We start from the raw sequence: 23561 nt of genomic DNA, 5'->3' as shown, positions 1-23561 counted from the left end.
CTGTGTGGGGGGGGGCCACTCCTGGCCAGGCTGTGCTTTTTTCACGTGGGGCGGCTCTCCTTGCAGGGCTCACTCCTTGTACGTGGGGGACTCCCTACGCGGGGGACAGCCCTGTGTGGCATGGCACTCGTTGCACGTGGCAGTACTGTGTGTGGGCTAGCTCACCACATAGGTCAGGAGGCCCTGGGTATAGAAGCCTGGACTCTCCATGTGGTAGGTGGATGCTCTATCAGTTGAGCCACAACCGCTTCCCTACACTTCTGATGGAACGTAAAGTGGTATAGCTGCTTTCTGAAACAGTTTGGCAGTTCCTCAAAAGGTTAAATACAGATTTACCATATGACCCAGCAACTCCACTCCTAGATCTGTACCCAACAGAAATGAAAACACATCCATACAAAAACTCATGCATGAATGTTCACAGTGGCATGATCCATAATAACCCAAAGTCTATCAACAAATAAATTGTGGTATACTCATGCAATGGAATGTTATTAGGCAGTAAAAAAGCTGAAGTCCTAATACTGCAAAATGGATGAACCTTGAAAACATTTTGTTAATGAAAGAAGCCAGTCACAGAAGGCCACGTTGTGTATAATTCTACTTATATGAAATGTCCAGAATGGGCAAATCTTTAGACAGAAAGTAGATTAGTGGTTGCCTAGGGCTGAAGTGATTGATGATGAAAATGTTCTAAAATTGATTGTGGTGATGGAATTGTTATTTAAATAAAAAAGATGAGGAGCAGAGGAGTGAGATAAAGGCTGGAAGAGGATGAGGGTTGTGTCCAGAGAATTATCTTAAAGATGGGCGATACGGCAGCCAGAGTGTAAAGAGAAACATGAGCAATTACTTGATACTCTAAAACAGGGGTTCTTTTTTTTTTTTTTAAGATTTATCTTATTTATTTAATTTATTTATTTCTCTCCCCTTCCCTGCCCTCCCCAACTGTCTGCTCTCTGTGTCCAGCGGCACCTGGAATCCATGTCTTTTTTTGCTGTGTCATCTTGCTGCGTCAGCTCTCTGTGTGTGCGGCACCATTCCCGGGTAGGCTGCACTTTTTTCGCGCTGGGCGGCTCCCCTTACAGGGTGCACTCCTTGAGCGTGGGGCTCCCCTATGCCGGGGACACCCCTGCATGGCAGGGCACTCCTTGTGTGCATCAGGACTGCATGTGGGCCAGCTCATCACGTGGGTCAGGAGGCCCTGGGTTTGAACCCTGGACTTCCCATATGGTAGGTGGACACACTATCTGTTGAGCCAAATCTGCTTCCCTAAAACAGGTTCTTAACGAGGCGCCCGTGAGCTTGAATTGAAATAAAAAAAAAAATTCTTGTGGGTCTGTGTTGGTGTGGGTGTGATATATTTATTAAATAATACACAGTAGTAGTGTGGACTTAGTAAGGGGTCTGTTGTTTTCACCTGACTGATAAAGGGGTCCGTGGAACAGAAAATGTTAAGAACCCCTGCTCTAAAAGAAAAAATTATACACACATACACGTACATTTGTCTTCATACTTCTCCGGTTCTCTGATCTGTTTCACTGTTGTGCCTCTCTGTTGCTTCTTTCTAGAATGCCCCTCCTATTCATTCGTTTACTCTACCCTCATTCGTTAAACAGCTTGCAGCATTCCAGGCTCTGGGGCTAAGACAGGAGACTGTGACCTTGAAGAGTTTTCAGTCCAAACTTTGTCTTTCAAAATCCTACCTATCCCGTCAAATTCAGAGGAAATGTTTCCTCTTCTATAAAGCTTATTCTCTTCCCTTCACTTCCCAGTCCCATAGGGGACATTTCTTGAACCCCCATGATATTTTGTACTTCATATATGGTGTTTAGGTGATTTTGCATTGTATTGGAATCATTTGGGTAACTGACTTATTTTCATTGCTGGAGTGTAAACTCTGTAAGGGGAGAGGCAGTGTTATTTAGTGTAGTATCTTTAAAAACACCTAGTACAGCATCTTAAGCCTATCTAGTAGATTCTCAAAAAATACATCCTAAATGTTAGGGCTAATGTTAGGCCCTAAGTCAAAGTTAAGCAAAGGAGAGCAGCATTGTGTCATATACAATGAATTGAAATGTGTTTTTTTGTCACTTTTTAGCTCTGTGACCTAGTGCCAGGTTTCTTTTTTTTTTTTTAAAGATTTATTTATTTATTTCTCTTCCCTTCTCCCCCCCCACCCCGGTTGTCTGTTCTCTGTCTATTTTGCTGCGTCTTCTTTGTCTGCTTCTGTTGTTGTCAGCTGCACGGGAATCTGTGTTTCTTTTTGTTGCATCATCTTGCTGTGTCAGCTCTCTGTGTGTGAGGCACCATTCCTGGGCAGGCTGCACTTTCTTTCGCGCTGGGTGGCTCTCTTTACCGCGTGCACTCCTTGCGCTTGGGGCTTCCCTATGCAGGGGACACCCCTGCATGGCAGGGCACTCCTTGCGCGCATCAGCACTGTGCGTGGCCAGCGCTCCACACGGGTCAAGGAGGCCCGGGGTTTGAACCGCGGACCTCCCATGTGGTAGATGGACGCCCTAACCACTGGGCCAAGTCCGCTGCCAAGTGCCAGGTTTCTTAGGCTTTCTGACCTTGAGTTCTTTACCTTAAAGTAGTGATAAAATTTATTAGATTATTTTAATATTTATAATCACATAACAGCATATAAATAGACTGTCATTTCTCTTATAAAAAAAAAACCAAAACCTTTCTTTTGATGCTACTTTTTCCTGCAGCTGAAGTCCCATTTGTCTTCTTCCCTTTATAGTAAAATACAGAGTTGTTTATTCAAGAGTTGTGTATACTTTCTTTCTTCTCATTCTCTTTTTCTTTTATCTTTGTTATTTTGATAATACAATTGATTGTAGTTATAAAACAGTAATAAAGGAGCACCTCTGAATTCAAGGGGAGTAGACTTAGCTCAAATGGTTCAGAACCTGCTTCCCATGTACAAAGTTGTGGGTTCAATCCTCTATACCTCCTTTATTATTTATTTATTTATTTCTCTCCCGCCCCAGCCCTCATTGTTTGTTCTCTCTGTCTGCTTTCTGTGTCTATTTGTTGTGCACTTTGTATCTGCTCGTCTTCTCTAGGAGGCACTGGGAACCAAACCTGGGACCTCCCATGTGGTAGGCAGGCACCCAAATGCTTGAGCTACATCTTCTTCCCTCTACTGCCTTTAAAAACACAAAAACAAAAAACTTGAATCCAGCTTCCGACACAAAAACTAGAATCATTATCTATGACTTGCATATATAATATTTATAAATTTCTCATCATCCTATCCCCTATCTTTCTCTCCTAACAGGTAACCACTATCCTAAATTTTATGTTTATGATTTTTATTTTTTCTTTTGGCTTTTTAATCATAAATATATGTATGTTTAAATAATACATTTAATTTACTTGCTTTTGTTGTAAGTGCTCGCTTTCTTTCTCTCTAAAAGCTCATTTAATACTTGCAACAGTTCATTATTATTATCCCCATTTTACAGATGAGGAAATGAGGTTTACAGAGTTTAATAACTTGCTCAGGGTCACACCACTACTGAACAGCCTAGGTGGGAGCCTAACTGGGTTAGCCTAACTGGGTTCTGAGAGCAGAACCCAGGTAGTTCTACTCCTAGCCTGTGTTCTTAGTCACAACCATATTACCTTATTATACTACATAGTCTTCTGGGATTTTTGTTTTTTTCATTCAATCTTACATTTTCACAATTAATTCATGTTACGTGTAGCTGTGGTTCATTTTTCATTGCTGTATAATGTTTGATTTGGGGAATAAACCATAGTTTCTTTAATTTTCCTGCCAGTGGACTTTTGGATTCTTTGCAGTTGTTTGGTTATTTGTTTTTGTTTTTGCTATTCCTAGATTTACTGCTCTGAACATTTTCATAAATGTGGTACACTTGTACAAGAGTGTCTCGAGGGAAATTCTTGGGGGAGTGGGATTGCTGAGTCATAAAGTATGTGAATGTACAGCTTCAAGAGATAATGCTAAATTGTTTTCCACACTGTTGTAGAACCTTTGTTCCTTTCAACAATATATAAAATTTCCTGTAGATTGACATCCTCCCCAATTGTTGGTGACATCAAACTTCTCCCTTAAAGCCAGTCTCATTAGCTTTCTTCTCCCATACTCCACCAACACTGCTCTCATCAAGGTCTGCAATGACCTTCAGGTTACCAAATTGCCATTTCTTAGCTCTCATCTTATTTAACTGATCAGCAACGCCTGACACAGTTGAGACTGCTTTTCTTTTTTTTTTTAAAGGAGGTACCAGGGATTGAACCCAGGACCTCCTTCATTGAAGATGGTAAACAGGATCTCAACCACTGAGCTACATCCATTCTCCAAGCCCTCTATTCTTCTTTTTTTCAAGATTTATTTTTAATTTATTTCATTTCCCTCCCCCGTTGTCTGCTCTCTGTGTCCATTCTCTGTATGTTCTTTCTGTGTCCGCTTGCATTCTTGTCAGTGGCAATGGGAATTTTTTTTTTTTTTAAAGATTTATTTGTATTTATTTAATTCCCCTCCCTTCCCCCGGTTGTCTGTTTTCTATGTCTTTTTGCTGCGTCTTGTTTCTTTGTCCGCTTCTGTTGTCGTCAGTGGCACGGGAAGTGTGGGCAGCGCCATTCCTCGGCAGGCTGCTCCCTCCTTCGCGCTGGGCGGCTTTCCTTATGGGTGCACTCCTTGCGCGTGGGGCTCCCCTACACGGGGGACACCCCTGTGTAGCAGGGCACTCCTTGCGCGCATCAGCACTGCGCTTGGGCCAGCTCCACACGGGTCAAGGAGGCCCGGTCCCCGGGCTTGAACCGCGGACCTCCCATGTGGTAGACCGACGCCCTAACCACTGGGCCAAAGTCCGTTTCCCGGCAATGGGAATTTGTGTCTCTTTTTGTTGCATTATCTTGCTGCGTCAGCTCTCCCTGTGTGCAGCGCCACTCCCGGGCAGGCTGCGCATTTTTTCGCACAGGGTGGCTCTACTTTCGGGGCACACTCCTTGTGCGTGGGGCTCCCCTACGTGGGGTCACCCCTGTGTGGCATGGCACTCCTTGCGCACATCAGCACCGCACATGAGCCAGCTCATCACACAGGTGAGGAGGCCCTGGGTTTGAACCTTGGACCTCCTATGTGGTAGGTGGACGCCCTATCTGTTGGGCCAAATCTACTTCCTCCACCAATCTGATTTTGCCTCACTCTTCCACTAAAATAGGTGATCACAATCATCAGGCACTTATATGTTGCCAAATTCAACTGACTTTTTCAGTTTTCATCTTACTTAATCTCTTGGTGGCATTTGCTAGATTTGTCTGTTCCCCATTTCTCTTTCCTTGACTTTGGTAACACCAGCTCTTTTGGCCCTTCTCTTTTGGTCTCCTTGTCAGTCACTTACTTAGTGTCTGAATATGTAGAGTTCTTCTTGCCTTTCTCTAAATATATGTTCTTTGTAGATTTCACTTTTTACTACGCTAACAGATTAACAGATTATAATTGCTAGACCTGACTTATTTTCTGTGTCTCCAATTGTTTGCTTGATGGTTTCTCCTGGAAATCTCACAGGCTATTCAAATTTAACACATTCAAAATGTTTCATCTACTTCCCAGTTTTCAACTGCTCTCCCCAACCTCCACAATATCAGTGAATGATCCCACCATTGAACCCACTGCCCAAGCCAGACACCATCCTTTCCTATATCCAGTCTATAAGTACGTCCTGTTGATTGTACTGAGAGATTAAATCACAGATTGCTCTACTTCTCTTCATCTTTACTGCCGCCTTTCCCCTTTACCTTTAGTCTATCATTGTTTCGTGTTTACAATAGCCTCCTAATTGATCTGCCTGTTTCAACTCCCTTCTTACTCTAATTTGTTCTTCCCATAGAAGCCAGAATAATATTTTCAAAACATAGATCAGACCTTATAACTTCTCTCCTACTTAAAAATTATGACTGTCTGTTGAATTGAGAATGAGAGCTAAGCACTTCCCCACAGCCTGGAACACGCCGCCTCCCTCTGCATTCTTCATACTCTTTCTTCACTGGCTTTCTATTTCTTTCAATTTTGGTTGAAGGTCCTCCCTTATGACGTTTGCCCATGCTGTTCCCTCTTTCTGGAATGATATTTGCTTCCATTCCATGTAACTGATTTCTTCTCATTCTTCAAGTCTCACTTAAATGTCACCCTTCTGACCAGCCCAACTAAAGCAGGTCTCAGCCTTCCTTTTCTTTTGAGGCCATTTATCCCAGTGATAATTAGACAATTACTTTGTGATAATTTAAGTAATGTCTCTCTCTCTGCTAAACCCTAAATTCCGTTAGGGTCAAGATCATGTCTGGTTTGTCTTTGATATTTAACATAAGGTCTGGTACTGTAAGGTGGGCATTCAAAATTTGTTGAATGAATAAAAGTTAGCTTTTGATATTTTGGGTACTCTGCTAAGAGCTTTATGCATAATGTTTGCTTTAATCCTTCCAACAGTCCTGTTAAATGCTGTTACTGTCCCCATTTTATAGGTGAAGTTAAGCAACATATCGAAAGTCACACAGCTAGTAAATAGCAACAGTGGAATTAAACCTAAACATTGGTGATTTCTGACCCTGTATTTTAGCCACTTTGTTAGTTAATGGGATCTAAATTAAAGAAAAAAAATTAGTAAACATTGATTCATTGCCTACTAAATTGTTGAATGAATAAGAGAATAAATGTGCGATTATATAAAAAGTAAATCTGATCTCGGATTGTCACTTGTAAAAATAAGGACCTTACATTGCAAATTTAAATGAGTTACTTTGTTAACTCAAATTGAATTATTATTAAATCATTACTTTACAATTATAAAATTTGCAAATTTGTGGGGCCAGGCAGTATCCTAACCTTTACCCTACCATTTGATCTACCAGAGATAATACTTGCCAAACCTTTAAATATTGTTGGGGTTTGAAGTTTTAGTTCTAATTACTTGTCTTCCTCACTCTACTTGAGAAATAAGAAAAAAGTATGATGGATGGAAACCAAAATATCACTTTTACTAATAATATTCAAGGAGGAAGCTTATATCTGGGCCAGTGGACTTTCTAATACTGAACCTAGAATTAAAGAGATTTATCCACCTAGATTCAAGCAATAATCAAAACAAAACAAAAATCTATGAACTCTTACCCATTTGGGGACTAGTGCTGAGGAGCAGAGTTGAGTGTTGACTCCCTGCAGACACCTGGATCCCAGATGGAAAGAGGGAGGAGCTGGGTCTTCTGTGCTGTTTCTGCCAAAGTGGCCAGTCAGGGAAGGTGATACGCTACCGTCTGTCCCTCCACATTGAAAGAAACATCTGAATTGGGTTATGTGTTTTCCTCTACAAAAATTATAAGATTCTTTAAAAATATAGATTTTTTAATTAGGAAAGTTGTGAGCTTATAAAACAATCTTCTTGCATAACATGCAGAATTCCCATACATTAACCCTCCACCAACACCTTGTGTTGTTGTGGAACATTTATTACAGATTTTGAAAGAACATCATCAAAATACTAGTACTGGGAAGCAGATGTGGCTCAAGTGCTTGGGCTCCCGTCTGCCATATGGGAGGTCCTGGGTTTGATTCCAGGAGCCTCCTGGTGAAGGCAAGCTGGCCTGTGTGGAGAGCTGACACAGCAAGATGACACAACAAAAAGGAGACAAAGAGGAAAGACAGTGAGAGACACAACAACCAGGGAGCTGAGGTGATTCAAGAAATTGAGTTCCTCTCTCCCACCTAACTATGGCCCATAGCTTTCATTTAAAAAATAACAAGGTCCTTTTGATTTAGTTTCATTTTTATGTGTCAGACCAATGCTTAAATCTATTAGATTTTTCACTGATTGAGGTAAAATGAGAAACTAAATCTCTTTACCTATTTTTGTATGTGTGTGTCATCATTTTAGACTGCTGATTTGAATATATTATAGAAATGGAATTTTTAAAAGTAATTAGGGCTACTTGTTCACATTGCTTACAGTTAGTGAAAGCCCAGTTGTTTCTTATGTTTAGACAAATAGCAATGGAAAGGATGTGGACTGGGAACCAGACAATTCTGGGTTAAAAATAAGATTGTTACTAATTATGTAGACTTGGAAAAGTAATTTACTCAACTGAACCTCAGTTTCTTCTATAAAAGCCAAAAAGGAAATGGTACCTGTCTCATTATCTTCTTGTGAGGATTGTGTTGGATAAAATCCATCAGTGGCTAGCCTATGGTAGATATTCAATAAATGTTAATAATGAAATAATGGGTCCGTTGCCACTTTCTTGCATTGACCTTTCCAGTTTTGTTTCCTTGAGACTTGTGTCAATAGTCACATTGGAGAGGCTAGGCCAGGGGTACATTTATTTCATTGCTATAAGGTTGTTTTTTTTTTTTAAGATTTATTTTATTTATTTCTCCTTCCTCCCCCCGCCGTTGTCTGCGCTCTCTGGCCATTCACTGTGTATTCTTCTGTGTCAGCTTGCATTCTTGTCATGTGGCACCAGGAAACCGTGTTGCTTTTTTTGGTCGAGCGTTGTTGCTCCATCAGCTCTCCATATGTGTGGCGCCACTCCTGGGCAGACTGATCTTTTTTTGTGCTGGGTGGCTCTCCTTGCAGAGCACACTCCCTGCGTGTGGGGCACCCCTATGCAGGGGACACCCCTGCGTGGCACGGCACTCCTTGCGCACAGCAGCATTGCATGTGGGCCAGCTCACCACATGGGTCAGGAGACCCTGGGTTTGAACCCTGGACCTCCTATATGGTAGGCAGACACTCTAAGCAAAACCAACTGCTTCCCACTGGGAGGTTTTGTTTTAATTTGGGAGTACATTTTTTATATCATTAGGTTCTATTTTTACATTTAATTTTATATCTATTGAAGGCCAAACTTTTGTCCCTTTTTATATTTCTTCATAACATTTCTATATGCTGTACATAAGATATAACAAATAATTTCATAGATTCTTTTTTCCTTATATTAGGCATTTAATATAATGTTTGCTGAACAGGTTAATATTTATACTGCTTCAAGTCAGTTAACCCAATTTCTTCAAGAAATGAAGGAAAAAAAAGAGGACTTCTGGGAAGATGGCGAACTGGAAAGACACGGGACTCTCTTCTCCAGAAAAAAAGCTAGAGGACAGGCTGAAGCTGCCTAGGAAAAGATCTTCTAGGGTTTAGGACACCAGGCGAAGGCTGGACACCGCCCAGAGGAGAGAGGGACAGTGGAGGGAATCACGACAGAACTGTTGAGTCAAAACCAGCGGCTGCTGCTGCTGGCATCCTCCCCCACACTAAAAATACTTTAGAATTCTCAGGCCTCTGGGTCTGTGGCTAAGAAAAAAGGGGCTCCAGGGAGCCACAACCCCAGAAAAAGGGAGAGAGAGGGACACAGCCTAAGGCTGACTCAGCTTCTGACCCACACATTTGGTCTGCTGTGTTCCACCAGCCCTGACAGGCCAGGTGAGACACACGGTGGTTTGTCCTGGGAGCCAGCAAAGGACTGGAAAAATCCGACCCTCAAAATCTCTCTCTCTTCTGGCCGGGACTGATTATTGAGGATGCCCCAGGAAAGAGGAGAGAGAAGGACAGAGCTGACGCAGCTTCTGACCCACAGATTTGGTCTGCTGTGTCCCAGGAGCCCTTCCAGGCTGGGTGGGGCTGCACCATTGTTTGTCTTGGGAGCCTGCAAGGGGCTAAGGATATAGGACTCCCAGTCTCCTCTACTAACGGAAACTGCTTGTTGAGGACACAGAGGGGAGTAAAATATTTTCTACCTTGGAAAAGGCCCACCAGGCAGTGAACTGAGAGGGCTGCTAAAGAGCACCATCTGCTGGCAGACCAAGAAAGTGCCTGAGAGAAAATTAAAAGTAAGTAAGAGAGATTTTTTCCGGCTTTTATAGCCTCCCTCTCCAAGGCCCCAGGAGAAGGGTCTGCAACCAGTTACTGAGTCCAGAGCCGAGTTTTGAGCAATTAGGGTGAAATCCTAATCATCTTGGTCGAGCCAAGAATCAAAAAGCCGTGGTAATACCAGCTTCCCACCACTAAATCCCTACAAAAGAAAAAGAAATTGAACATCTGACTAAACTACATCCTAATCAGACATCAGCAAAAGATTATGAGTCATACTAAGAAAATGGAAGACATGGCCCTAGGAAAGGAATATATCAAAGACCCAGAAGAGACACAGGATTTGAGAGAATTAATTAGTGAGATGTGCACAAATTTCCAAAATCAAATTAATGAGTCTAAAGACTGTATGGCTAAAGAGATAATGACATCAAGAAGACATTGAGGTGAGCATGCAAGTAAAACATTGGCATTTATAATCTATAATGGGGAATTGTAGCCTGTAAATTGACCCTTTTATCACTTTTCAGCCTAATATGTTATTTTCTCCCATTTCTCTTCCTTCCCTACCTTAATAAGTTACTGGCCTACGTAAAATTAAAAAAAAAAAAATTTGAAATCCTAAACAGAAAGTAACAGCTCATGGGAGTGAAAGACACAACAGGCGAGATCAGAAATAGAACACATTGGGATGAGGACTTGGCCCAATGGATAGGGCATCTGCCTACCACATGGGAGGGCCACGGTTCAAACCTCAGGCCTCCTTGACCCATGTGGAACTGGCCCACGCACAGTGCTGATTTGCACAAGGAGTGCCATGCCATGCAGGGGTGCCCCCCGTGTAGGGGAGCCCCACGCGCAAGGAGTGCGCCCCATAAGGAGGGCCACCCAGCACAAAAAAAAGTTCAGTCTGCCCAGGAGTGGCACCACACACATGGAGAGCTGACACAACAAGATGATGCAACAAAAAGAAATGCAGATTCCCGGTGCTGCCTGATAAGGATAGAAGCAGTCACAGAAGAACACACAGTGAATGGACACAGAGATCAGACAAGGAGGCAGGGGATAAATAAATCTTTTAAAAAAAAAGAAATAGAACACATTAGAAGCATACAACAGCAGACTCAAAATGATAGAAGAAGGAATAAGTGATACTGAAGACAGAACAGTTGAAATTAAAGAGAGAAAAGAAGGGAAAAAATTGAGCAGGGGCTCCAAGAATTGAATGACAACATGAAATGCAACAACATACATGTCATAGAAGTTCAGGAAGAAGAGAAGGGCAAAGGGGCAGAAAGAGTATCTGAGGGAGAAGCAGATGTGGCTCAAGCGATTGGACTCCTGTCTACCAAATGGAAGGTCCGGGATTCGATTCCTAGAACCTCCTGGTAAAGGCAAGCTGGCCTGAGTGGAGAGCTGACCCACACAGGGTGCTGGCCCATGTGGAGTGCTGGCCTGCGTGGTGTGCTGACCTATTCAGAGAGCTGGCGCAGCAAGATGATGCAACGAAAAGAAACATAGAGGAGAGACAATAAGAGATGCAGCAGACCAGGGAGCTGAGGTGGCACAAGAGATTGAGTGCCTCTCACCCATTCTGGAAGGTCCCAGGATCAGTTCCTGGTGCCACCTAAAGAAAAGACAAGCAGACACAGAAGAACTCACAGTGAATGAACACAGAAAGCAGACAGTGAATGCAAAAAAAAAAAAAAAAGGGGGGGAGGGAATAAATCTCAAAAAAAAAAAAAAAAGTGAGGAAATAGTAGCAGAAAATTTCCCAACTTTCACAAAAGAAATGAACTTAGATGTCCAAGAACTGCATTGTAGCCCAATCAGAATAAATCTGAATAGACATACTCCAAGACACATAGTACTCAGACTGTCAAATGTCAAAGATAAAGAGAAAATTCTCAGCAACAAAGGAGAAACAAACCATCACATACAAGGGACATCTAGTAAGACTTAGCGCAGATTTCTCATCAGAAACCATGCAGGCAAGAAGACAGTGGTATGATACAATTAGGTACTGAAAGAGATAAACTGCCAGCCAAGAATTCTTTATCCAGCAAAATTGTCCTTCAGGTATCAAGATGAGTATAAAATATTCACAAATAAACAAAACTAAGAGAGTTCATGAAAAAGATCCACTTTTGCAGAAAATATTAAAGAAAAAAGAGAAAGAGGCCTGAGGAGAGTATAGAAGAAAGAAATGCAGAAAGGATAACCAAAAGAGTAAAAAGAGAGATGAAAATATATGACATGTGAAAACCAAAGAAAAAATGGTGGAAGTAAATAATGCATTTATACTAATCATTGAATGTGAATGGATTAAACTCCCCAATCAAAAGATATTGGCTGACAGTATGGATTAAAAAAAATTGATCCATCCATGTGCTGCTTACAAGAAACTCACCTTAGATCCAGGGATACAAAATGGCTGAAAGGAAAGGTTGGGAAAAGATACTTTACGCAAATAGTAATCAGAAAAGAGCAGGGGTATCTATACTAATTGTATTAGTCAGGTTTCTCTAGGGAAACAGAATCAACAGGAGATATCTGTCAATAGTGTGAGAGTTTATGAGTCTTTCACGTGACTATGGGGATGCACAAGTCCAGGTTCCACAGGCAGGCTGCAAGCCAGGGGCTCTGATGAAAGTCCAGTGAAGATCCTTGATGAGTTTCCAGAAGATGTTGGCTGTTTAAGAGCTGGGAAATTCTCTCTGCTGAAAGCACTTCCCCTTTTAAGGCATTCAACTGATTGGATAAAGCCTCACTCACTGCAGACTGCAATCTCCCTAATTGATGTAGATGTAATCAGTTATCTATGCTGTAAACTTTCTGGTGACTGAAGTCCATAAATGTCCTTGTATTACAGTTAAACCAGTGCTTGCCTAATCAAACAATTGGGCACAATTACCTGGCCGAGTTGACACATTAGCCTAGCCATCACACTAATAGCTGACAGAACAGACTTTAAATGGAAAAAAGTTATAAGAGATACAGATGGCCATTATATATTAATAAAAGGGACAATCCTGAGCCTCAACAGACTTGCAACTCCTGCCCTCTGGTTTATTGGACTTATCCCAGCCAGCTAACATGGAGGTGAAGAAGGTCAACCTCCACACCAGGGAGCCAAGAGTGCCTACAACTGCAAGCAGGAGAATTGCATCCATCATCTAAGAGGGATCTAAGCACCCTCTCAATGCAGAGGTGGAGTGGATATAACCATCCCAGGGCCCACAGAATGGAGGAATAGAGTATGGAGTTAGAGTGGATTTACTGATATTCTATTCTGGAACTATTGTGATTAGTAATGGAAGTAAATATCGCATTGAGATGGAGAAAGTGGCAATGGTAGCTGCTGAGGGTGGGGAGTGGTAAGAAGAGATGTGATGTGGGGGCATTTTCAGGACTTGGAGTTGTCCTGGGTGGTGCTGCAGGGACAGTTACTGGACATTGTTTGTCCTCCCATGGCCCACTGGGTGGACTGGGGGAGAGTGTAAACTACAATGTGGACCATTGATCATGTGGTGCAGCAGAGCTCAGAGATGTATTCACCAAGTGCAGTGAATGTCCCATGATGTTGGAGGAGGTTGTTGTTATGGGAGGGGTGGGGGGGTATATGGGGACCTCATATATTTTTTAATGTAACATTAAAAAATAAATAAAGACAAAAAAAAGTTTTTAAAAGGGACAATCCACCAGGAAGATTTAACAGTCATATCTATATACCTAACCAGGGTGCCCCAAAATACATGAGACAAACTCTGACAAAACTGAAGGGAGAAATAGACATCTCTTCAGTAATCATTAGATATTTCAACATACCACTCACATCAGTAGATAGAACAATTAGACAAGATCAACAAGGAAACAGAGAATTTGAACAATATGATAAATGAGTTAGACCTAACAGACATATACCAAACACTACATTCAAACTCAGCAGATTCTTCTCAGGTACCCAAGGATCTTTCTGCAAGATAGACCACATGGTTAGGGCACAATGCAGCTCTCAGTAAATATAAAAAGATAGAAATTATAATTATACAAAGCAGCTTCTCAGATCATAATGGAATGAAATTGGAAATCAATAATAGAAAGAAAAAAAGTAAATTTACAAATGTGTGGAGGCTAAACTGTATACTCCTAAATAATCAATGCATCAAAGAAGAAATTGCAAGTGAAACCAGTAAATATATTGAGACAAATGAAAACAAGAACACAACTTATCAAAACATGTGGGATACAGTGAAGGCAGTCTTGAGAGGGAAGATTATAGCCCTAAATGCCTATATTAAAAAAGAAGAAAGAGCTAAACTCAAAGATTTAATGGAACAACTAGAGAAACTATAAAAAGAACAGCAAACCAACCCCAAGGCAAGCAGGAGGAAAGAAATAATTAGAGATTAGAGCAGAAATAAATGAAATTGAGAGCAAAAAAACCCAATAGGGAAGCAGATGTGGCTCAAGTGATTGAGCCCCTGCCTACCACAGGGAGGTCCCAGGTTCAGTTCCCATTGCCTCCTAAAAGGTGAGCAAGACAGTGAGCTGATGCAACAAGATGACGCTAACAAGAGACACAAGAAGAAAAATGAGAGGCGGCGGACTTGGCCCAGTGGTTAGGGCGCCTGTCTACTACATGGGAGGTCCACGGTTCAAACCCCGGGCCTCCTTGACCCGTTTTGAGCTGGCCCACGAGGTGCAGCCTGCCCAGGAATGGCGCTGCACACACGGAGAGCAACAAGATGACGCAATGAAAAGAAACACAGATTCCTGTGCCGCTGACAGCTACAGAAGCGGACAAAGAACACGCAGCAAATAGACACAGAGAACAGACAACCAGGGGCGGAGGGGGGGAAGGCGAGAGAAAGAAAGAAGGAAAGAAAGAAAAAATGAGAGACACAACAAAGCAGGGTATGGAGGTGGCTCAAGCAATTAGGTACCTCCCTCCCAAGTGGGAGGTCTCAGGTTCAGTTCCCAGTGCCTCCTAAAAAAAAAAAAAGGGAAGATGGGCACACAATGAACAGACACAGCAAGCATAAACAAGGTGGTGAGGAGAAATAAATAAATTTTTAAAGTTTTTTAAAAAATAGAGAAAATCAACAAAAAGAAAAGCTGGTTCTTTGAGAAGATCAATGAAATTGACAAACCCCTAGCTAGACTAACAAAAAAAAAAAAAGAAGATACAAATAAATACAATCAGAAACGAAAGGGGGGGAGTTACAACTGACCCCACAGAAATAAAAAGGATCATAAAAGGATATTTTGAGAAACTGTATGCCAACAAACTAGACAACCTAGAGGAAATGGACAAATTCCTAGAAATACACGAACAACCTACACTGACGCTACAAGAAATACAAGAACTTAACAAACCAATCACATTTAGAGAGATTGAATCCATCATCAAAAATCTTCCAGCAAAGAAAAGTCCAGAACCAGATGGCTTCACAGGTGAATCCTATCAAGCATTTCAAACAGAATTAACACCAATCCTGTTTAAACTCTTCCAAAAACTTGAAGAGGAGGGAAAATTACCCAACACATTTTATGAAGCCAACATCACCCTAATAAAGCCTGATAAAGCCTAATAAAGCCTGATAAAGATACTACAGATCAGTCTCTCTAATGAACATAGATGCAAAAATTTTCAACAAAGTACTTACAAATTGAATCCAACAGCATATCAAAAGACTTATACATCACGACCAAGTGGGATTTATTTCTGGTATGCAAAGCTGGTTCAACATAAAATCAATCAATGTAATATACCCCATTAACAAATTGAAGGGAAAAACCCACATGATCATCTCAATCAATGCAGAAAAGGCATTTGACAAAACCCAGCATCGATTTTTTGATAAAAACATTTCAGAAGATAGGAATAGAAGGAAAATTCCTCAATATAAAAGGCATATATGAAAAACCCACAGCCAACATCATACTCAATGGAGGTTGAAGGCTTTCCCGCTAAGAAGAGGAACAAGACGAGGATGCCCACTGTCACCATTGTTATTCAATATTGTACTAGAAGTTCTAGCTAGGGCAATTAGACAAGAAAAAAAATTAAAGGCATCCAAATAGGAAAAGAAGAAGTAAAACTCTCACTCTTTGCAGATGACATGATCCTGTATTTAGAAAATTCTGAAGTATCCACGACAAAGCTACTCCAGCTAATAAAATAAGTTCAGCAAAGTGGCAGCATACAAGATTAACACTCAAAAATCAGTAATGTTTTTGTACACTAGTACTGAACAGTCAGGAAGAAATCAGGGGAAAAATTCAATTTACAAATTGCAATAAAAAGACTCAAGTACCTAAGAATTAATATAATCAAAGAAGAACAGGACCTAAATGCAGAAGACTACAAAACAATGCTAGAAGACATCAATGAAGACCTAAACAAATGGAAAGACATTCTGTGTTCATGGATTGGAAGACTAAATATTGTGAAGATGATAGTTCTACCCAAACTGAAGTATAGATTCAATGCAATACCATTTGGGAAGCAGGTGCTCAACTGCTTGAGCCACATCAGATCCCAGAAGGAGGATCTTTGATCTTTGAAAATTAAGCAGCTGAAGTGTGAACAAGACAGCCCTCTGCTTGGGGGAGTAAGTGACTACTGGATGTTACTTTGCATTTAGTGTTATTCAGCCTGGCTGGTGGAGGAACATCTGTGTTCTGGGAAGGCATTGCAAAGTAAGACAAATAGCAGGAGGTCCCCCTCCTCTGCCTTACTCCTTTCCTTTATTTCTGTGTCTGCTTGCATTATCTGGTGGCACTGGGAAACTGCATCTCTTTTTTGTTGCGTCATCTTGCTGCGTCAGCTCTCTGTGTGTGTGGTGCCACTCCTGGGCGGGCTGCGCTTTTTTCACATGGGCAGCTCTCTTTATGGGGTGCACTCCTTGCGCGTGGGGCACCCCTATGCAGCAACGCCTGCTTCCCACATGGGAGGTCCTGGATTCAATCCCTGGTCCCAGTATCTCACTAAAACAAAACAAAATAAACACTTCCTTCTGCCCTAAGATGTTATTAAACTTTTTGCTGAGTGTATATGCTTCCTGGTACATATAATGTGCTACCACACGGACATGTACCCACAAAACAGTGGCAGTTGGTTAATCCTTGGGTTGGTTGCAGGCGTGGGCTTATGCTGCCTAAAACCACCATGCCTAAAGGGCTATGCCCACCAGAGAATTGCCCATATACTACGGACCAAGGCTCTTGCTCTAGTCGGTTAAGGGAAGCATCAGTCTCACGAAAGAGATTTTTCTCTAACTTTTCACTTGATTCATAGTTTAGATGCTTTTGTTCCTTAAATATATAACCTACTATGTTACCTATTGCCAGGAAATCAGAGCTGTTCTCTTTCCAGAAGGGAGAGAAACAAAGGATGTAGGGTTGTGTAAGGGGCTGCTTTATGTGTTTACTCAGCTTTTTGCCCTAGTTTGGATGCTGTCAGAATTTGACTCTTACTTGATTCTGCTTACCAAAAGTCAGAGTGATAATAATAGAATGCTGAAATGAGTCTGAGCCTCTGTTTCCAAGTTTAAAAGGGGAATAACACTTTAATAAAAGGGGAATAATGGAAAGTGGACGTGGCTCAACTGATAGAGTGTCCGTCTACCATATGGGAGGGTCCAGGGTTTGATTCCCAGGGCCTCCTGACCCATGTGGTGAGCTGGCCCACACGCAGTACTGCCGCATGCAAGGAGTGCTGTGCCACAAAGGGGTGCTGCTGTGTAGGGGTGCTCCACGCGCAAGGAATGCGCCCCGTGTGAAAAAAGTGCAGGCCGACCAGGAGTGGCACCACACACACAGAGCTGATGCAGCAAGATGCTGCAACAAAAGAGAGATGCAGTTTCCCAGTGCCACCAGATAATGCAAGGAGACAGAGAACACACAGCAAGCAGACAACTGGGGTAAAGAGGAGAGAAATAAATGAAATAAATGAAATAAATCTTAAACAAAAAAAACCCAAAATATCTTTTTAAAAAAGGGAGGCAATAATGATAATTCCCTACTCCACTTCACAGAGTTGTAGGGAAGATCAAATGAAATCTTTAATACTGAATACCATTGATTGTACACTTTGGATGAATTTATGTTTTATTAATATGTTATCAATGAAATTGATTTGTAAATAAAATGAAATCATTATGTGATAGGACTTAAGACACTACTAAAATGTTAAATAAATATAGAATAGGATTTTGCATCAAGCTGTGCCTTAAGGATTTTTGTACAGCAAGAAGGTTTTTTATCTAACCTTGAAGAAAATCAGTGTTTCACTGAGAGCTTCTGGCACAAATCCTCAGGTGGATGGACCTGAGTCTGTAAGGTGGAAAGGTTTTTTCCTCAGTCCGGGTCCCAAAAGGAAACAGATGGCACACCCAAACTAAGTAATTTGAGAAAAGTTTAATAAAGGGAATATTTACAAAGGGATTTAAGGAAACTAGCAAGAGATAGTAGAGGACCTTAAGGCCAGCAACTGCAGAGCCTAAATTAGCTCTATGGCCAAAGGGGCAAGAAGACTGAGAGAGATTCCCAGAGTCTGAGAATAGCTGTATGGAGAGGGCTTGGGCTTCAGTAGAGGTGTGCAGCCAAACCACAGTATTTTGGCAGGCGAGGGAGCTGGGGAAGTAAGTTCTCTGATCTCCTCCTCCTCCTCCACTGGTATCCATCTGGTTGGTCAAAGCCAATTGAAGGCAGAGGGCAAAGGAGGCTCTCATGCACTCCGTATGGTCAGCATCCTGCAGCACAAAGCAGGATGGACGAGGGTGACTAGTGGATCTGGAAGGGCAAATGGAAGATAGCTGGCACAAAAGGATTGCTGGCAACATGTGGCTAAATGCTTAACTGAGCAGCCTGCGGTTGTTTGGCTTAGGATTTTAAGGTGTCAGTCTCTACTGGACATCGGTTTGAGCACCGCCTGGTAAGGACATAAACATCTTTCTGGAGGTGGTGTGGTGGGGTTGGCCCACCTTACTGTTCCCTTGATAGTCAAGAGATGAGAGAGACAAATTGCTCTTGAGTTGTAGGAGCCATGAAAGGCAAGGGGAGAAGAGATGAGGAGCTGGCTCTGTGTCAGGCTGACTCGTGCCAACAGGAAATAGTAGAAAGTACTGAGCGTCAGCTTTTAAAACCAGCTGTGGTGGGCAGAGAAATGAGACGGTTCTATGCCTCCTGCTCTGCTTTTCCAGAGATGCCTTTCTTATTCATGTTGTTTTGGTGGTTGGGAGGGTGAAGAAGAGGGTTGTCTGCAGGAAATATCCCTTTCTTGCTTGGAAATGATTTAATGTCAATTCATATTCCATTTGAGTTCCAATAAAATAATCTTGTGTCTTTTCTACCTGAAAATGAAGAAAAGTAATATCCTAGTATGAGTCCTGTGCTCTTGTAGTTCACACTAACTTGTGGTAGCCAAACATCTCGAGATGGTTTCAATGATTGGGATCTTCTCTTTTCTCAAACCCATCCCCATTAAATTTTTAACAGCTCTATTGAGATATAATTCACATAACATGTAATTCATCCATTTAAAGTTTACAATTCAGTGGCTTTTAGTACATTCACAAAGCTGTGCATCCATTATCAAAATCAATTTTCGAACATTTTCATTATCCCAAAAAGAAACCCCACCTACTTAGCCACCACTCCCTTGATCCTTTTATGACTCCCTACTCCCTAGCCCTAGGCAACCACTAATCTTTTTTATTTATTTATTTATTTAATTCCCCCCTCCTGCGGTGGTCTGTTCTCTGTGTCTATTTGATGCGTCTTGTTTCTTTGTCCGCTTTCTGCTGTCCTCAGCCGCACAGGAAGTGTGGGCGGCGCCATTCCTGGGCAGGCTGCACTTTCTTTCGCGCTGGGCAGCTCTCCTTACGGGGCGCACCCCTTGTGCGTGGGGCTCCCCTATGCGGGGGACACCCCTGTGTGGCACAGCACTCCTTGCGCGCATCAGCACTGCACTGCACGTGGGCCAGCTCCACACGGGTCAAGGAGGTCCGGGGTTTGAACCGCGGACCCTCCCCATGTGGCAACCACTAATCTTAACTTTCTGTCTTTATAGGTCTACCTATTCTGGACATTTCATATAAATGGAATCCTAAAATATGTGGTCCTTTGTGATGGCTTCTTTTACTGAGCATAATGTTTTCACTGTTCACCCATCTTGCTGCATATATCAGTATTCCATTCCTTTTTGTGGCTGAGTAGTAGTCCATTAGGTAGAACTATCACATTTTATTTATCTCTTCACTTTTGGGTTGTTTCTACTTTTGAGCTATTATGAATAATGCTGCTGTGAACATTTCATGTACAGGTTTTTATGTGGGCATATATATTTTTTAAAGATTTATTTATTTCTCTCCCTTCCCCCCACCCCGCCCCCGTTGTCTGTTCTCTGTGTCTGTTTGCTGCATCGTCTTCTTTGTCTGCTTCTGTTGTTGTCAGCGGGGCACGGGAATCTGTGTTTCTTTTTGTTGCGTCATCTTGTTGTGTCAGCTCTTCGTGTGTGCGGTGCCATTCCCAGGCAGGCTGCACTTTCTTTTGCGCTGGGCGGCTCCCCTTACGGAGCACACTCCTTGCCTGTGGGGCTCCCCTATGTGGGGACACCCCTTCTTGGCAGGGTACTCCTTGTGCGCATCAGCGCTGAGCGTGGGCCAGCTCCAAACCGGTCAAGGAGGCCCAGGGTTTGAACTGCGGACCTCCCATGTGGTAGACGGACGCCCTAACCACTGGGCCAAGTCCGCTTCCCATATGTTTTTATTTATCTTAGGTATAGACCTAGCAGTGGAATTGGTGGATCATATGGTAATTACGTTTAGCTGTTTGAGGAACTACCAGAGTATTTTCTAAAGTGGCTGCACTATTTTACAGTATAACCAATAGTGAATGAAGGTTCCAATTTCTCTATATCCACACCAGCAACTTATCTGTCTTTTTTTATGATTGCGAATCTAGAAGGTGTGAAGTGGTAGCTCATTACGATTTTTATATGCATTTCCTTGATGGCTCCTAATTAAAATATTACTATCCTACTCATCCTTCAAGATACAATTCAAATGTCTTATTCAAGAAACATTCCCCTTGGGAATTAATTGTTCCTTCTTCATTGCCATTTTGCTAGGAGCCTTATTAGTGCATATTTTTCATTCTGCCAGCTTTCTAGATTGTAAGCTCTAAGTTGTAAATTCTTTGGTGGGTCTTGTGGCTATGTGTTTAAAATTTTTTTTGAAATATAATAGTCCAGGAATGTGGACATCCTCTTATTAGGAGATATTGTAACGTGGAATCTGGGAGATAATGTATTAATATTCTAGAAATGATGTTCAGATATGTTATATGTCCTAGAGACCACTGGCTCCTGGAACATGTGGATCACCCCTGTCCAGTTTGCAATTGGAATTTTGATGTCAGGCCACTGGATTTTGTATCTTTGAGACTTTTAGGTGTTTGTTTAGGTGATGCACAGTTAGTAAATCCCTCAGTTTGTTTCACTCTTTAAACAAATATCCATGCTTTCTGTGTGCCAAGAAGTTGTGCTCAGAACCAGCTGTGGGATGAACTTTTCTCTGGCTCTCGTGGTTAGTAGATCTAAGGGCCCAGGGTGGGGATACCTGTGATGACAAATGAATGGGATTTGTGAATTTTATTAAACCGTGAAAAAAAAATAACATTTAAGCAGAGAAGCTAATTTGCAGAACTATGCATTCTTCAAAGACAGTATTTCATCTACTTTAGATTTTAATTAATTAAAAATGCTCATCTGACTGAATCATTCTCTTAAAGATCTGACGGAAACTTCGTGATTGGAGAGTAGGCATTGTAGTAGCTGTACCATTATGATCTCTTGAAACCAGAGCAATGGGAAGGACACTCTCTTATCTCCTAGTTTCCTGTAACTCAGCAAGACAGGAAATATGAAGTTCCTGCTACAGGAAGAGGGAAGTTGAGTTTTTTTCTCTGGGTGAAAGATGAAAGTATATATTTCTGTGTCCCTATGTCCGCATCCTACCAGATCCTCCCCCCAGTTAATGGATATTCTGGGGGAGGGAACCCTAGGGCTGTATTTTCTCTCTTGGCTCCTGCTGGTCTGAAGGGTTCTCTGAGCCATGGGCCAGATACCTAAGCTAGAAACTGAAGAGCAAGATGCTTTCCATAATCCTGCTGCACTATGGTATGTATCACAAACTGCTCTGGACTTTAAATGTTAAAGCTAATTTTCTGCTTATTGCTGTGTCCTTAAAAAAAACCCATGTCATTTGCACGTGAGGATCAAATTCTGAACTGTTAGAGGAGCTGAACTGGCTGAATTTTCTGCATTCTAGGTCTCTCAAAGAAGGGATAGACTTCTACTCTAGCTTCCATTAGTTTGCTTTACTCCTCTGAGTGGCATACAATTTTGTTTGGCTCCTGGAAGAAAAGGAAGCCTTGTAGGTTTTTACTTATAACCTTGGCTTGTGATCATGTAGGTGAAACTCCTGAAGTCGTTTGGATTAGTGGCTTTAGTGGCCATTTAGAAAAGGACACAGAATTGTACTATGCCCTTTAGGACTCCAGGATTTGAACTCTTTAAAACAAGGGCCCTCACATTTGGCCTAAATCTCAGCTGCCTGGGATGATATCCGGTTAGTAGCAAATGATCATGTAGAAAGGGATATGCAGGGTTATGCGGTAGAGGAATATAAGGATCAGTCTTCTTATGAGGGCGATTAATCCTGGAAGTGATTAATGAGTTAATAAACAGAGAAATAACACAGTCACATATATTTGAGAAAGCTGATACTAGCTGCATTATCAGGGTGATTTGGATGGGTAGGAGGCTAGATGTGAAGGTAGCTCAGAAAAAGGTACAGAAGTTAATTTTGTTCTCGCAGATTTTGAAGTTACCTCCTTGATGGATATATGTTGAATGCTTTCAGAATAAATATGAATTCACTCATTTAGTAAACATTTGAACATTCATTCATTTAGTAAAAATTTTTTAGTTAAAAAAAAAAAATCTATGCAGGAAAGACATGAAAAGCATGATAGCACGGTGAAGAGCCTTGAACTTTGATATATTGAACTCCTTAGAAATGTGGAAACTCCTGAGAGATGTAGCCTTGTACAGGAGGTATTAATGTTTTTAGAAAGTTCTAGTACTTTACTCATTCTTTGGGAAATGTGATGGTTTTTTGGCTTTAGATCTGCAGGTGAGCCCAGATGCCTATGGATACTTGGTTACCAGGCTGAGCAGGAAGCACTGACTGATCATTCAAAGCAAGGTGCTAGGAAACAGCAGAGTTAGGTTGGAGGATTAGAATCCAGCCTGTGGGCTCTGTGAGGACTCCAGTGTGGGGGGAGGACTTTGCTGTTTACTAGAGGTGCCACAACCCTCCTAGAGTCCAGCCACACAGTAAAAGCAGGAAGAAGGCAAAGAGGTGGGATAAATGAGATAATGGCTGTAAAGTACTTAGCATGGTGTTTGGCTCACAGCAAGTACCAAATGTCAGTTGTGATTACTCTTTTGAAATTAGGAGTCCTACTGAGTGAAGGACAGAATTCTCTTTCTTTTGCACGGTACGGAGAATTCACCCATATTGAGCTGTCATTTTTCTGCAGCGGCTTGATGTTTCCCCTAGCAGCTCTTAAGGATCCAGGAGAACTTTGGAGAGATGCTCTTATGGAACTCACATGAAGAGATTTGAGGCTGTGAGGCAGGCAGCAAAATAC

The 23561-nt window shown here is 41.9% G+C and overlaps 1 protein-coding gene across 16 annotated transcripts in view; it reads left to right on the top strand.

Annotated features, from left to right (window-relative positions):
* The window catches only part of RBMS2 (RNA binding motif single stranded interacting protein 2), an 80958-nt gene that overhangs the window by 9220 nt on the left and 48177 nt on the right, over positions 1 to 23561 (top strand). The window contains exon 1 of one of the 16 annotated variants that reach the window (XM_071218820.1): positions 22001 to 22023. The exons of the other annotated variants lie outside the window; for them this stretch is intronic. Within the exon in view, the coding sequence (XP_071074921.1) occupies positions 22021 to 22023 (3 nt within the window). The 5' untranslated portion in view covers positions 22001 to 22020. Of the gene's footprint in view, positions 1 to 22000; positions 22024 to 23561 lie in introns of those variants that run through there. 16 annotated transcript variants of the gene reach the window in all.

The sequence above is a fragment of the Dasypus novemcinctus genome, chromosome 12 (genome assembly GCF_030445035.2).
Source record: "Dasypus novemcinctus isolate mDasNov1 chromosome 12, mDasNov1.1.hap2, whole genome shotgun sequence".
NCBI classification, from domain to species: Eukaryota; Metazoa; Chordata; class Mammalia; order Cingulata; family Dasypodidae; genus Dasypus; species Dasypus novemcinctus.
This window is presented reverse-complemented; position numbering and strand designations above follow the sequence as displayed.